The sequence below is a fragment of the Pollicipes pollicipes genome, unplaced genomic scaffold, assembly GCF_011947565.3.
Source record: "Pollicipes pollicipes isolate AB1234 unplaced genomic scaffold, Ppol_2.1 Scaffold_4740;HRSCAF=5597_pilon_pilon_pilon, whole genome shotgun sequence".
In the NCBI taxonomy this organism is placed as follows: Eukaryota; Metazoa; Arthropoda; class Thecostraca; order Pollicipedomorpha; family Pollicipedidae; genus Pollicipes; species Pollicipes pollicipes.
In genome coordinates, this window is record NW_023596545.1 from 26638169 (window position 1) to 26654350 (window position 16182).

Genomic DNA, 16182 nt, shown 5'->3' on the forward strand with positions numbered 1-16182 from the left:
GGACAAGCGTGCTGCGTTCGGAAACTTCGCTTCAAGACGGAGGTAAACTTCGATGGAAATTATAGTTTTTCCTGCTGGTGCGTAATGCCGCGCTTTTACGAAGAAAGCTTGCTTAGACAGATCCGGGACGATCAGAAGTCTCTTGTTCCCCGTGCTGCGATTATGGAACGATTCGCACTCTGAAACGCGTTACGCTCTCGTGGCATGAGATTCAGTAACATGCGCAGCAAATCGAGTAAAAGTGACATGGCGTCCTTCATTTTAAATTCGACGCATAACTTTGCAATGCACGCGCACGGGGGAAAACCACCCATAACTCACATAAATCATCTTAATCATCACCGCGACAGCCATCTCCTCATCTTCAACTAACTCGTACGTTACAAACGAGCCCCGCGCGGTCGTGCCCGCGGTTCCTCCTCGTATCGTCGCTGGAGCCGCCGGCGATCCGTACCCTCCCCCGATCATGCCGGGGACGCTCTGTGACGTCACGGCCGCAGGCGCCGCGGTCTCGTCGGCGCGCGTCGAGCCGGTCTGACCGCGGCGGCGGGCGGCGCGCCGCCCACTGTGCCGGCGGCCGCGCTGTCGGCACGTGCCCAGCTACGATCCGCCGCCGGGCTCGGATTGCGCGGCGAGGGGGTGCACGGCGGAGAAGGGGGTGCGAGGCGCCTCGTGCCGCGGCGCCGCGCAGCATGTGACCGGACTCCAGCGCTCCGTGCGGGCCGCTGCGCCGTCTGCGGTCGTCTCGGTGGGACCGGCCCGGGGCGAGGTCCCGCCTGGAGCCCGCGGCGGGCCCCGGCGGCGAGCCCAGCTCTGCGGGACGTGTCAGGGGACGTCAGGAGGGCCGGGAGGCATGCCGTGCGGCATGGCGGCCAACACAGACGTTTACCCGAGCGGCAGCATCTTCCATGAGCTGAAGCTGGTGCTGGACAAGGGCTACTTTCGGTCGTCGTGTCCACTGGAGGAGCGGTGGCAGCAGGTAGGTCATCACAGCGTCATACGGCCTGCGGTTTTTCTGAGCCGTCCGGGAGTCCGGTAGGCAGGCTGAGATTTTGGGAGTCGTTCTGACGACTTTGCTTACAACTTTGAGAGCAGCAGTCACCCAGTATTTTATAAGCACACTGATTTCAATCTGTGGTGGTGTTGCAAGCTTGGATCAGTTATTTGTTTCATTACATATCACGTCTTGCAAGGTCGCCATGACGAACTAGGCTGAGCTGTTTGGCAATGCAATATGGCGTTGCATCGAATTGGGAGGCCTACCGATCCTTGAGACGTAAATAACCCCGGTGTTATGATGTGAAAGCCGGCGAAAACTCATCGAAGCCCTATGCTTTTTGCAAGAAAAAGACGTCTACTGAAATGGCTTGATTGCTCATTCGTAAATGAAATGCATCGACTTTTGCTGATAGCCTTTGTTGCTGACAGCTGCACCGAGATCAAAAGATTATCATCGGAGCTCTTAGTAGGCGGACCATTTACCTACCGCCAGCGATTTTCTTGTTTTCAGCCTCTCTCGTGTCTCTTCATATGAAGGAGATGCATATGATTGGACTCGGGAGGCACTTACGACAAGACCAGTGCGATGTGCTGCAGGCTGCATTAAACTCAGCGGCAAGGAACAACAGTTGTTTTGATAATCTTAGCTGTAACAAGTCTGTGTTAATTTTGCTGAATACATCACAAGTTTCTTTCTTAAAGAAGTATGCGCTCAGCTCTCCAGGTTTGTTGAGTCGCCTCTCATTGTACAGCAAACAAGCAATAAAGGTCCGGCTTCTATACAGTCGGAGCGTAGCCTAAGCGTGCTGTGCAGAAAGCAGCGCAAACCAATGGGAGCGGCGAGGCGAGGTTGATGCGCAGCCGCCGTGCAGAACAGAGAGCCCCGAGCGACCGGCGCTGCTCTGCATCTCGAGCCATGCTCCTCAGCTGTCTTCTACGCCTCGATCGGACTCCCGCGTGCCCAAAACCCCGACTCCCGGCTGCCTCTGGATCCTATCCTCGGGTTTCCTGTGCCCAAACCCTCACCATGGTAGAAGACCGCCCCAACGCAGCAGTTTGATGAGGCAAAGGTACCTGAATTGACTTCCCTCACTCCTGGATCCGACCCGCAAGCATCCCGGATCCTTCCCTCAGCTGTCCCCCACACCTGGAGCCGACCCTCAAACGTCCTGGGTCCCTTCCTCAGCTGTCCCTCATGCCTGGAGCCGACCCTCAAACGTCCCGGATCCTCCTCAGCTGTCCCTCACGGCTGGATCTTCAAATCCTGCCGGCCGCGACGCTCCCTGACATGCTGGCTCTGGACCCAGTCCCCGCCAGTGCGGACGTGCCACTTCCGCCTCCCCCTCCCCCTCCCCCCCGTTGATGCACACCGGCAGCTCAACAGCTGTCCCACCTCGGCGGGCAGCTTCCGGTTGAGACACATAAATCAGCGACGCAACCCGCTTCCGGCGCCTGCTGATGGCAATCTTAAGCGCGTTGTCAACGCAACAGAATGGGGTTCTGGCATAAACACCAGGGCGACTGCTGGACGTGGTTCATTCGGCAACTGTATCTTCTCGTGCTGCGCAGGCGCGTTAAGAGCCTATTCTCTTGTGCAACTCTTTGGCGCTGCAGTTTACGGGAGGCACTCACTGAACATTTGCAGAAATCGGCGATAAGCTTTGCCGTGTCCTGATGTCGTCAAACCCTTTGCAATACGATGGGATACAAGCTACAATGATTATAAAAACCAAAAGATCGGACAAGGGTCTCGTTTCTGGCAGCAGCTAGCCTAGAGCACTCTGGTCCCACGTCGCGTTTAGTCATCATCTCCCGCACGGTATTCAGTGACGCTATTTATGGGTGTTGTATGAGCACACCGTCGCAGCGCCGGCGAGCCGGGCGTCAAAGCAATCCCGGGCGGAGTCGCTATCGGCTCCCGGCTTTAGGGGTCTAAATTCAGGTCAATCGATTTCTTTAATGATGAGTAGATGTCAAGATTGGTCTCGTGTATACATACATCGGAAGTTAACTTTGATTGAACTCTAACCTGAACGCATGCTAACAACTCGGTGTTAAATATCCTTGAAATCAAGGATTCCGACCCGGACTGCGGTCTAAATTGAAGTGAATGGAGACTTAACTCAACTACAAGCAATGGAAACGTATCCTCGAGGACTCAACAAAGTTAGCAGGGGTTCAAACATAACTCGGGTCCGTCGGTGTAGCTTTACCTCTATTGTGTTTCATTGAGCCCGGTTTACGCTTAGATCATTTTCAGTGTCGTATTTCTGAGTCGTGATGCTAGCCTTAATCACAGCTCACATCTGAAGCAGACTCGGGTAGCGTCAATATTATTCAGCCGTTATGTCCATTCTGATAAAAAATGCATACTGTGAAAATACGTATGCCTGTCTTACGTATACGTATCGTAAGCATGTACTGCGCTTGGTTAGCCTTTTATAGTCTAGGCTAGGTTACGTCACCTCTGTCATCGGGATCACTGTTGGAATTTCAGACATTAGTGACATTCAAAAGCCCTGTAATGATGAGGCATAACGGGCTCAACATTTGGTGTGAGCTGGTATTCGACGTTTTTGCATATTAAACGTATGTAAGAAAACTTTACTAAAATAGCGCACTGTAGGCGCTGCTCCTGTCACCTTAACTCGAGGACTTTCCGCAAGATCCGCCTCAGTCTGTATCACGCAGAATGACGCCAACAGGTGTCGGCATACACTGCCATGCAATGTTCAATTCTTTAATGCCGTGCCAAAATTGAGAGAATACTAACGTTCTTAGCATCATTCAAGGCCGCATTAATGAGCTTTTCTGGGAGCACCGCGATCTTCCTTCAATAAGCAGCTTTTCCATGTTGTTACGGTATGTTTGCGTTTTGCATCAGACGCTGCCCATCTACTTGCTCACGCGCGAAATGCCAAATTCGTCATATACGGCGCGCTATTAGTTAATTGTAAAATACGCGAGGAAAACACTGAAACTACTCTTTTGAGTGCAGCTCTTTGTGCAATTCAGCCAGGTTTTTGCTGCATTTGCGATTTGGGCTTTGCCTGCCATACCACGTGGCTGCAACGCGGCGCCACTACCACTACGACGTAAATGCGCAAGATGGCCGCGGCTGACGTGTAATGGCTGTTGTCCACGCGACAACACGTAGGGAACTGAGCAGGACCTGTTGGGGTGGTGTCGATCCTTGCCTTGAGCCTTCCGAAATACTTCAAACAAACAAACGGCGAAACACTTTCAAACTCTGGCTTCTAACTCCCGATGAGTTCCAACCACGGCCGTGAGCTGTCCCTGTCCAGGGACGCCGGCTTCCGCCGCCAGAGTCAGGAGCCCTTGGTAACAGAATCTTTGATTCGTCGCGAAAACTGCCTGCTAAAGAATGCATGCTCTGATGACCAGGCCCAGACGGGGCCTCTGAATCGCACCGGCCGACAGGCTGAAGGATATCCCCATCAGTGCCCTCGCGTCGCCCGTCCCCTGCCACTCGATAAGTGACTTTAATCTGTTCCCTCCTGGGCTATTGATTTTCGTTTAAGCCGGACCCAGTGTGAATAAGTCACCGACTTTCGCGCACAGGCGTCGGCAGACAGAACTTTTGTGCGGTGGAGTCGACGGCGCGGCCAGCTTTGATAGCCGGATCGCAATCAGGCGCATGGTAAAAAGGAAGCATCCGGGAACAGGAGCTCAGAAATAGCTCATCTGCACGGGAGCGGTAGCAGGAGGTGGGTCCATGCTGCAGCTCCTCGAAGGAACCAGCAATATGCGTTCATCATTCCCGCTTAACTCATGCGAAATCTTTCTGGGCTCGACATCGACATCATCATCACTTCTGTTTCGTAATGTCGGTGATCAGTCCTTAGCCTGTCGAAAGGAAGGTACTCCCCTGGAGACTCCTGCTAAAAAAGTCGTAATAAAGTGCAGGTGTAGATGAGATTCATCTGTGTTAAGAACAGTGTTAACGACGATGCGTGCGACTAGTAACCACTGTACACTACCACTTACATACCGCAGGTAATACTTTTTTATCGGATTTGAAGCACGAGGAGCCGGCCACGGCTGTAAACGGCCCTTTTTTGCCTGAAGCATGGCGGTGACTCTAAATTGCTGGTGGCTAACAAGCTATCTGGAAGAATCCAAGAAATTGGCCGCATTTGTTCTGACCATGTTTCGATATGTCGACGGTCGACGAGTGCCGGGCCGATGCTGGGGCGGAGTGTTTGGATAGCGCCTTTATGGTGATGTATGCCATTGTAAACCCTCATACAGTTGATGATGAAAGCGGTTCAACTGCAGCGCACATCTGCTAAACAACTACTCCGTTTATTGCTGTTGAAAACGGACGTGAATATCTCCACCTTAGGGATTTTTCTTTTAATGGATGCCAACAGATGCCTACTGAAACAGACGGCGATGAGCTTGGTGACGCCGCCAGGAGTGACGGCAGGTGGACGTCAGGATACCGAGTCCCCTTTTGATTACCTTTAGGACGATTGGGTTGATTATCTAAAGTCAGGACGTGTTAAACCCAGGACGGGCCTGTTGTGAGCTGCCGCAATATGTATTGTGTGGTGCGAGCGAGCTGTGCGAGCTACAGACAGCGCTCAGGGTCTCGTATACAAATGTCTCCGTGCGTGGCATTCTTATACTAAATGAACACCAACATTCAGATGTCATTTGTGCCGGCCACAATTCGTTGGACGTCGGATTAATTTCCTACCGCGGTAAGACGACGTTAAAAGTAACTTACGTCTCAAACTAATAAAATCCTCGGCGGGGAGGAGGAGGGGAAGACAGCGACTCAACCTCCGAGCTTTGCCAACAACTTATTAATTGCTCCAGGGGGACTCATCATGTTTTTCCTGACCTGACAAGTGATCAGCACGACGCTTCGGTGGAACGATTGCATGCTACATCAGTTCACTACGTGATGATGCTTTACGTAAAGGCTTGCGCAGTGGTCTACGGGTGTTTAGTTATTCAGATTTCTCATCTTGTTTTGGGTTGTTCTGGCACAATGCATGGACTGGTTGGGATGTTTGCCGGTCTGAGCTAATCACCCGGCATAAGGTTACGTTAGCTTCCAAAAGGACTCATGCGGGATCAAATAACAAGTTTTGACACCACGGCGACTTGTGAAGTCCATAGATGATAGCTTATTACCTCTATATGCCATATGGACCGGAAGACCAACAAGATCCATCTAACGAGCTGACATGCCGGCGGCCTGGCATTACGTTGTCCTGACCTGACATAACTTGACCTGTGACCTTTATCAAAGATATATCGTAATGCTGAAGCACAAGAGCAAGTCTTGTTTTGTTTCATGTCGGTCACAACGCTGTAAAACTATCGTTATGAGTGCTTGAAAGCATTAAATTCCGTCAAAATGTTTGTGTGATATGTCCGTGACTTATTACGTCATGACATCCGAGAAAAATGTTGACTCAGCAACCACTGCTTCAAGTTTACTATGATTATTAATTTCCGTTTGTCCGTATGATCTGGCGATCAGACCCTGATACACCAGCAGGCGTTACTTTAACTTTTCCAGGCGGTAGTGGCAGCGAAAGGCCTCAACGATGCCCGGTTATATCCCTCAATTTGCTATCAAAAAGTTTCAGCTCTGAGGGAGTATGCCGAGTCCAACAGGCAACGCACATGACGCCAGCACCAGACGGGGTCACCCTCTATGCCTAACATTTGTGCTCAATTCATAGAAAATGGGTCAATACTTGCTTTAAGAATCTACCTGCATGTTAACATAATAATCACGTCAAATGTTGTCGAAAAATGTCCTAACAACATTTGGAGATCTCATCACCGTCACGGTTATTCCAGTTTTCCACCAGAATTCGGGGCCCAAACTAATGTTTTTCAGTTCAAACCGCTTGTAGTAAACCAGAATGATCTTGAACAGCGCTATCACTTACCACCACCCCCCTCGCCCTGATAAGGAGAGGGCGGGGAGGGGGGGGGGTTGATACGGGCCCCCTAAGGTTTTCGGGGGATACCTCTTCGGCTTTTCTTGAAATTACACCCACGTTTTCATAAGCCTATGATGGATCTATTGCGCGTGCTTTGAGGTTAAGAACGTGTTCGTAGCTTTTCTGATTTCGAAGCAGCAGCGGTTTGTGAGGAACACTGCGCGGCGATCTAAGGCTTCAGGGGGCGGCGGGCGATGATGCCGCGGAAAGCGCACGGCGGACCGACATTGCTACATTAGCGGAGCCGTATGTCATGAATATGTGCTCAAAACTCACAAAAGTATACACCATTGTACTCAGAATTGAATATGAAACATACCTGCTCAAGTCTCGTGTCACATCAAGGCATAGTCTCATAGATATGATGCTATGGTGAAAAAGTGCGATTTTCTTGAAAATTTGACCTTTGAACTGCCCCAATGGGTCAATTGTTGCCATAACAGCATAAAAACTTGTACCAGTCGCGAGATTTCATTCAGATCAACCCAGCGTTTTTGCTAAGCTCGATTTTCATTAGTTTGAAAAGCCAAGGTGTCACATCTCCCCCCCTCCCTATCAGAGCGGGCTATGAAAAACGGCGAATCTGGGCGAGGGCTCAAACGATGCACAAAATTGCGGCATGAACATTGTTACAACACTCTCTGCAGCATGAAAAAGTCAACAAATAAAGAACGCTGCTGTATACAAATTAATTACTTCCTTTGATTTCGGTTTTGGAAAGCTTGTACACGAGCATGGACATTTTGCTCACCTTCTCAAGTGACCACTCTGCTCGAGGTAACTGACACAAGCTAACAGTACAACGCACCGCAATGTTTCCATGTTTGCGATGAAGAGAACCATTCCTTTTAGCAACCAAGTGCTCTACGGGCTAACATTGCCCCCTTGAAAGTTGTCGGCTAACCCTCCAAAGCGATGAGCTTATTTGTGAAGCAGAAGTTGCGCTCTATATCTCCCACATGGCCTTCGTTACGAGCAGCTCAATCCTGCCTCAATTCACCATTCAGTGAATCGCCGACATTCAGTGTAGTCACGCCAACGAACGAAAACAATGAGTTGCCAAGTGTCCTCGAATGTTTCTCAGAAACTCCTGCCTAAGGCGGCCTTTAAGTGCGAGGATCGAGGCCCCATATTGACCCTGCCATGGCTTCGCTCGCTGAGTGGCGGATATTGACCTCTTGAGGATTCTCCGAGGCCGTTTGGGCTTTTCAGCGACACTACCGGAGGATGACACACTTCCAGTTTGGAAACGCTATACATTCCACCTCCATTTAGGTTTTGTTGGATTTTCAGTAATATTCTCTGTCTTAAATGGGTTTCTGGAAATGCTTTCGGATGACGGGTATTTGCTTTGCAAAAGCTTACATCGCTGAAGACAATGCCTGTAGCTCTTGAACGGAAAGCGTCATTTGTCAAGTAATATTTCAAACTGAGATAGAGCTACCATTTACAAATAATATTTGAAACATATTTCCTGGCTTCTGTGCGCAGTGGACTGAACTTTCTGGTTGTAAGGTGAAGCACAACATTTATGCGTAGCAGATACTTTTCCTGAAGCTGACGGGTAATGGTCAGAATGCCCCGGTTGCCATGGCGACGATCTGTAGACAGGCACGGTACAAAAACGCAACGCTGATTCCCGCCAGAGAAGACCCCGCGAAAGGCTTTGTTCGATACCCTGGCCATTTGGAAAGTTGGCTAAATAACTGGGTAAGAGGCCCCAGGCCTCGGCCCAACGGTAATTGAGTCGGGAGCGCGTGCTCAGACAACCCGCTTATTGGATGACCGGCTCCACATGCTGGGTCAGGATGACGTCAGCTCACCAGCAATGGCACCAACTTGCATACGGATACCAGTCGTGGCATTTGATGGGCCTGCAACCTGTTGCAGTTGATCGCATATCACTTGTCTTGCATGGCACGCGACGGCTTACTTGGCGAAAAATTAGAGTTCATTCGGCACTAGATATTCTACTTTTGCCGAGCAGCGTGTTTTGACCGTCATTTTTTTCCCCACATGCAGTTGGTGGATGCCGGCTTCAAATGCGTTCCTTGCCACGCAACGCCGGGCTAATGTCGCGAAAGAGACATCGCCCCAGCGCGCCGAAAGCCGGCGTCATCCCCGTGGGTGCTGTAGCGATGTCGTGAAGTCTGGGAAAGTTAGCCTAGCAATCAATTTGCCGGAAGTTGGCGCAGCGGAAGTTAACACTGCCGTATATATCCTTGTTTTGGAGTGTTGCTGAGAATGCCGGTCCCTATTGCCGGTCCTACGGAGCGCTGCGGCGGTGGAAATGGATGAGGAAACGGTGGCTGGAATGATGCTCGGTACCGCCATCAAGGTGCCAAGGGCTCATCAGCTCTTAAATGTGGGCTTACAACCACCCCAAGTGTAGTGATGCTCAAGACTGGTAAGACAGTAGTAAAAGCTCTATTCCCCGGAGAAAAACCAGTAGAATGAAGATATAGATGCGTCAATATTTCAACAGCATGCCTCTATCGAAACGAATAACGGAAACGAATTATGTAGTTATGCTCAAGACTGTTTCTAAAATCCGAAACATTGTACCTTTGTTTAAGTCTTCCGCGCAGTCCGAATGGAAGGTATATTAATCGATGACTTCTGAAACAAGTCTTAGTGACCTTACAAAACGGAATGTGTTGAAACATTTACAAGGTATTTCTTTGTGTAGATCTCAGGGCATGGCCCACGTCGCATACAAAGTCAACAAAGAAAGGACACCACCAAGACACACCGGAGTGAACAATTATGCATCTGTTTGAATACACACCCACGTTAATCCGTGCACAAAGACTCACACTTCAAAATATTTCATATAGCCCCCGCAAAAGCAAACTCTATGTGTAAAGAAAAAAAAGCTCAACATGCGAGTGGCATGACATAAAAACAACACATTGTGAAACCGATTTGTTCATGCGGTCAATTTTGAACCCCAGTGTTCATCTGGTAGACTGGTGTGTAATGCATGTACAGTGGAGCTGAAAGGGAAATGTTTGTGTTTGTTGTTTATACTGTGCTTCAAGCTTTATATCTCTGAGTGGGGGTAAAATGTATATCCTGCGTGGGGGAGCCAAAGTGACCAATTAGACCAAGGCTTAATGAGCACATGGGGGTTGCCGAAGACAAGATCCACGGAAATACCAATGAGCGACCATTTTGTCATGGTTTACGATGGCCAGCAGATTTCACGGGATGGAACAGCTCGTTCATTTCGGATTTTGCGGAAAACCAAGGAACATTATCACTGTAAAATTTGTGAATCACGTTGCATTCATCAACTAAAATCTGCGCTTAACAAGAGCGTTTCGACATGACGTAACCTGTTCGCCACATTTTATGAGCGTTATCATATCGCTCATTTCTTCTTTTTATGGGGTCTTCTTATCTGTGGCGCTTTGTGTATTGTTTGCCGCATGTGGATTTCGAAGCATTTGTCTATATTTAGTCACTCTGGTTCGTGACTCTAGCGTGTCTTTGGGGCGTCTTTTCCTCTTTTTTGGCCTCGCATGCTATCATGAGCCGTGGCCGAAAATTCATCCACAATGTGGATTCAAAGTGTTTTAAACTTATTTTGTGAGTTTGTTAACACTTCTTTGACAACATTATTCCTTTCTCGTGCCTTGTTTGTAAGTGCAGTACATATGCAGCAAGTGTAATATATATTTGTAATCTTTACGTAAATAAAATGCATCATACTTTCATTTACAAACCGGTTTTCCAGACCCATACTGCCCACAAACCCTGGGCGCGGCTGGCTTTGTAGCAAGTCTGGCAACGAAGACTCCTCTCACCTTCGATCTTACAGAATTCGTGCTACGAATTACACATTTTTGCATCCTTTGGATATAAAGAGCGAGTCTGAATAAGTAAAGGAATTTTTAGGCATGACCCCAAAGATAGAGCAACAAATGGTAGGCTTGACAGTCGTGTGGTTAACGCAGACATGTGTAACCGACACTTAACCCTTCAACGAGCCATGCTTGCCGGGAGTAGGCATCACTGCATCTCTGGTTCTCATGGCCCAGGATCAGTAAGTCGAGTCCACTGTTCTCAGCATGGCACGATGGCTACCGTTCCCAACCATCCATATCACCCACGCATTTTGCGAACGCTATTCTTTCCACCTTTACTGCGGGCCTCCGCCCACCCGGCCAGCCGGACCGGTTTTAGGGCTAAGTGAATGGCACATGGCAGGCTGAGATGGTCCCCAAAATAGCACGGGAAATAAATAACGTCGAAAATAGCGTCAGGCTCCGACGGAGCAGTGATCTGCTGGTTTGTTTTTTTCAGCTACGATATCTTCAGGACGCGTCTTGAAATGCGAGTTTCAACAAACACTTCGTAACAATAGCACGTTGTGAGCGCTGGCAGATCTTTCAGCGGTGTTCGAGCGAGAGAACCGCGACAATGCGATAGGAGCTTTGCCATCACGAGTGCGACACAATGCATGCGTGACATATTTGATATTATACAAGGCAAAGAATAGTCCACAACCATGTCCTCGGCGTTTAGTTACCCAGCTGAATAAAATGAATACACCCCCAAAACGTCCAGTTATTACACAAACTGAAAGCTAAAATTCTGGTCGCAGATGCACAGCGCCGATGCAAATGGCAACATCGGCGTACCATTTGCACCTTTATGGCTACTTGGCGTCATGATCTTTCTTCTTTTCTGAAGGTTGCGCACCGCGCACACCTTTATCCTGAAGCATTTTATAATGCAAAGAATCTTGTGCAGAACACCTCCTTGCAACCTGTCATTCTGGAGCAATAATCTATGAAACATTGTAGAGCAATTCATGATTTAGCAGCATGAAGATCCGGAGATTCATTTCCGGAGTCCTCAAAGGCGCGGCGTGTACCATATCCATCAAGCGGAGATCTGAACCACGTGAAAACATCTCCCGTAAATGGTGGTACCTAATGTTATGCAAACACGCCCTTATCTTCACCCGCTCCGACTCCGGTACCTCTAGCTAGGGTAGACTTGCATTTCGTACCTTGGCACAAAGCTTAAAGTTTGGCGCCGAGCTCAACTTTATGAACCACGAGGGACCTAAAATAAATGTAGGGCGCCTGAAATATGCCTAAAGTCAGGTCATTTGCGGGGAGCTTAGTAAACCCACCCACTCCCGGCCGCCTGCGTCAGGGGTCGTTTAGAGCGAGGAGGGCTCTGAAAAGCGCTGCTCGGCCCAAAGTACCCCCGTGCGCTGTCACTAAGCAGGAGAGCATTACACGGCACCTGCGGTGAGTGGGACGCACTCTGTCTGTATAGGCACCGCAGGGATGCGGAGGCAGTTTGGCAGATTTCGGTCTCCGTTGCTGCGCGGTGGCACGCTCCGCCGCGCTGCAGATGTGGTCGCTGACGTGAGAGGCGAACTGGAGCTGCAAAGACTGCAGCATCACCTGCGGCCCCATGGGAGCCTGCCAGTCGGCCCAGTAACGGTGTCTGCAGTGATCAATACCGGCCAAGGAGGCCGATCAGTGCGGTGCTAGCCTTCAGCGATCAGCTTCAGCGCGCGTGTTCAGTTACCACAGCGTGAACCACTGAACCCCGGGACTCAGACGTGCCTCGCAGGCTTGTGCTGCTACAACAGACGTGCTAACGACTTATGCGTGACAGCGAAGATTGTCGTGGTCCTTCTGTTTGTGTCGGCACTTTTCCAAGCGCAGACGCCTCTTGAGAGCCCGCATTGCTGAAACGTTATGAAAACAGGCACCTCTCACGCGAAGCGAGAACGAACCCAGCCGCGTCCTGTCATCGCCACCCATCCACTCCATCAAAGCATTCCAACTACACCGCTGCTGTAACATGAAAAGCCAACCTCTCAAGACACCGGTATCACCGCGGGTCACAGGTCACGCGGCGACCAACCTCTCAAGACACCGGTGTCGCCGCGGGTCACAGGTCACGCGGTGAGACCGAGCCGTGGAGGAGCGCGGCGGCGTGCTGCGGCGCAGCTGCTCGCTGTCGGCACCGCCCGGCCAGGAGCGGCTCGGTATCGCCGCGGGTCACAGGTCACGCGGTGAGACCGAGCCGTGGAGGAGCGCGGTGGCGTGCTGCGGCGCAGCTGCTCGCCGCCGGCATCGCCCGGCCAGGAGCGGCTCGGTATCGCCGCGGGTCACAGGTCACGCGGTGAGACCGAGCCGTGGAGGAGCGCGGCGGCGTGCTGCGGCGCAGCTGCTCGCCGCCGGCACCGCCCGGCCAGGAGCGGCTCTTTATTCGCCTTCGCCAGCGCTCACGGCGAGTCAGTCAGCGCGGCCGCAGGCTGTGCCGGTGGGGCAATAACTCGACCGGCCGAATATATGAGGGCGATAATTCGCCGCTGATGGCGCCGCCAGAGTTAGGGCGGCCGCCCGAGGAGCGGCGCCGCCGGCGTCGCCGCTGGAGCTGGAGCTGAGCGGGGCTGAGAGGAACATGGAGCCGGAGGCACTGTGTGAGCGGGTCAGAATCAGGAGGTCTTCTGCGGCAAGCGCTCGCTTTAATTTAGCGTTGGGTTGTGACAGTTCGAGCCTAGTAGTTAAATGCATGGATATAAAACGTTTGGAATGAAGTCGCGTTGATCCCTGGGGATGGAGAGACATATCTTCTTCAGCTGTGAATGGGACCAGCCCCTCCACGTGCCGACCGATGCTCAGCCACGATTAACCTTTAAGAGACTGAAGCACAAACGTTGGGGCTCGAATTCATGGTGAATCACGAAAGGAAATCTGTTCCATGAAACGTCTTTGAGTGCTCAGAGCATTCCTCGTACTATAGTTTGCACGATGCGCCTTCGCGTGGGCTGTTGCCCGACGTACAGTCCAGCACCCACACAGCTGACTCCGCTAGTCCCCGGGGCCGGGCGCGCAATTTATCCTGCCGACGATGCATTTTATTGGCGCAATTTAATCAGGGCGCCATGTGTAGACAGCACAGCACGTGGCGGACCCGACTGTTTGTGCCCGGTACACCTGACCCGGCCACCCAGCCTAGCCTCAGCACCGCCCGACGGTCGTGTTGCCGCGCCCGACCGCGACGCGCCGCCGCCGGCTCCCGACGGGGCCACTGGTCCGACGGCTCATTACGACCGGCATGCCACGGCGTCAGATTAGTGCTCTGGAAATCACAACGTTACTCTCGGCGGCTGGGAGTGCGTTGGCAGGCCAGCGTGCCGCCGTCTGGACCAGCTGGCGCCGGGAACAAAGGATCTGCAGTGCGCAGCGCTGGTCGGGTTTGACGTCCGCGTGCTGTTCGCGTGGTAGAGTCGCTGTACAGTCATGACTTCGGAGCACTTGCTGATTGGAAACGGGGCGACTTGTCTGAATGTGTGGCGTTCCCTGCGATTATTGTGCCCGGGACGTTATGGCAATGGGATATGTTCTTTGAGTGAAGCCTGAGATTGCCAATTTCAGAATCACGCTTTTGATATTGGCGGTCAAAATCGAAGACGCCCTCGGCTGTATAGAACACGAAACGACTTCAGGAAGCTCTCAACCCGTTAGCCAGCGACTGTACAGTGGATACACGTGCACTGTTTGGTCATAAGATGGCATCGACGTTTGCAGAGCAATATCGCGCATGGCTGTTCGAGTTCAAGTTCGATAACGTCTATGACAAGTTTGAAGAGTGAGCCGATTAGTATGCAGCTGGAGTGGACAGCGGGTGGCTGGTGTAACCGGACTTCCGACAGCAGCAAAATGGCGCGTTCACTCTTCGGCCGCGCGGGCACTGCGGGCGGCATTTGAAGACGATTCAGACTGCAGATGCGGTTCTAAGCTCTGACTGGGAGTATTGCTTGTTGGCCTCGTGTAAACGTGACAAAATGGTGCGTGGCCTGCGCACCATTCGTTCGGCAACATGGGGATTTCCAGAAGAGTGGCCTGAGTGGCGCACATTTGTGTTCAGATAAAGAGAAACGATAAGTGACTCAACACAAGAGAGCGAAAAATGCTGCCTTAAATATCGTAGGCTCTCTGATGTGCATAACAATGGCAGGTCGTTTGATTTTACTCACGACCGGATCTGGCAACACAGCAGGTATCGGAACCATGGTCTTGAATGCACATAGACATGGCCAAGGGGTGCCAAGGGGGCCATCACCCTGAGGCAGAGGCTTACGCTAGGTATTTGGTGATTTTACAGAAATTTTGTCCAACTTTTTCAAGTTTGAGTCCAGTTTGTTTTGGAGGATGTTTCTCAAAAAGAGTAAGTCGGGATGATGCCGAGCCGCCAGTTCAGATGCAGGCGGCGGTTCGGCTCCGATCCACGTGCCGACACGAGGTCGCACCAGCCCCCCCCCCCTCCCCTCCCTCCCCCACGCCGACGGCGGACGGCCGACGGTCGGCGAGGCTGTCCCGGAGCGCTGGGCTGCTGGTGTCTGCTGACCTCGGAGATGTGCTGATGTCAGATGACGTCAGAGACGCGCCGATGTCAGCTGACGTTTGAGAGGTGCAGATGTCACCGTGCGCCCGGCATATTCTGACGTCCGCTCACGTCGGGACATCGTCTCCTCGATGACACCCACTCAGCCCGGCGCGACCTTCAGCAGACAGAACGCCCGGCCGGCAGGTCCCAATTCCAGCATGCGTGGTGGTGTTCCAGCGCAGTATTCAAATAGAATATACCGATATTGCCTTGCATTTGTTGTGGTTTATTTAGTGCTTCCAATCTGGTTTACAGAATGCCCGCCAACTGTTGTTTTTTTGGTCAGCGTAATACCATTTGTCCCTTGAATCGTTATATATATATATATATATATATATATATATATATATATATATATATATATAAACGTATGCTTCTAGGGCATGTGAGTAACCTTGCGGAGATACGTCACGGACTAATCGAGATCGACGTCCATCCCTCTCCCACCGATGCCTGACTGGCAGCTGGCTCTGTCGTTAGCCTGGCGTCAGCCGCGGATGCGCGGTGGTCGCTCATGCCGTGGGTGTCGCTGTTGCAGACGTGTTACGAGATGGAGCGGTACCTGACGGACGAGCCAGCGGCGTCGCCGCCGCGCCGGCAGCGCTCGCCGCCGCCGGCGGCGGCCGGCCTGCGCCAGCTCTGGTCGCTGGACGCGCTCGACTCGGCCAGCCTCAGCTCCGGCTCCTCCTGGGAGACGGCCAGCGCGCGCACCGACGAGCCCGACTCGGAGTCGAGCGACTCGGAGCTGACGCCGCCGTCGAGTCCG

The 16182-nt window shown here is 51.7% G+C and overlaps 1 protein-coding gene across 1 annotated transcript in view; it reads left to right on the top strand.

The window, feature by feature from the left end:
- Positions 1-756: 756 nt before the first annotated feature.
- Positions 757-16182, top strand: part of LOC119098130 (Krueppel-like factor 7) — a 37189-nt gene continuing 21763 nt past the window's right edge. The window contains exons 1-3 of the mRNA XM_037221060.1: positions 757-979; positions 15955-15993; positions 16054-16177. Of these exons, the coding sequence (XP_037076955.1) occupies positions 854-979; positions 15955-15993; positions 16054-16177 (289 nt within the window). The 5' untranslated portion in view covers positions 757-853. The remainder of the gene's footprint in view (positions 980-15954; positions 15994-16053; positions 16178-16182) is intronic.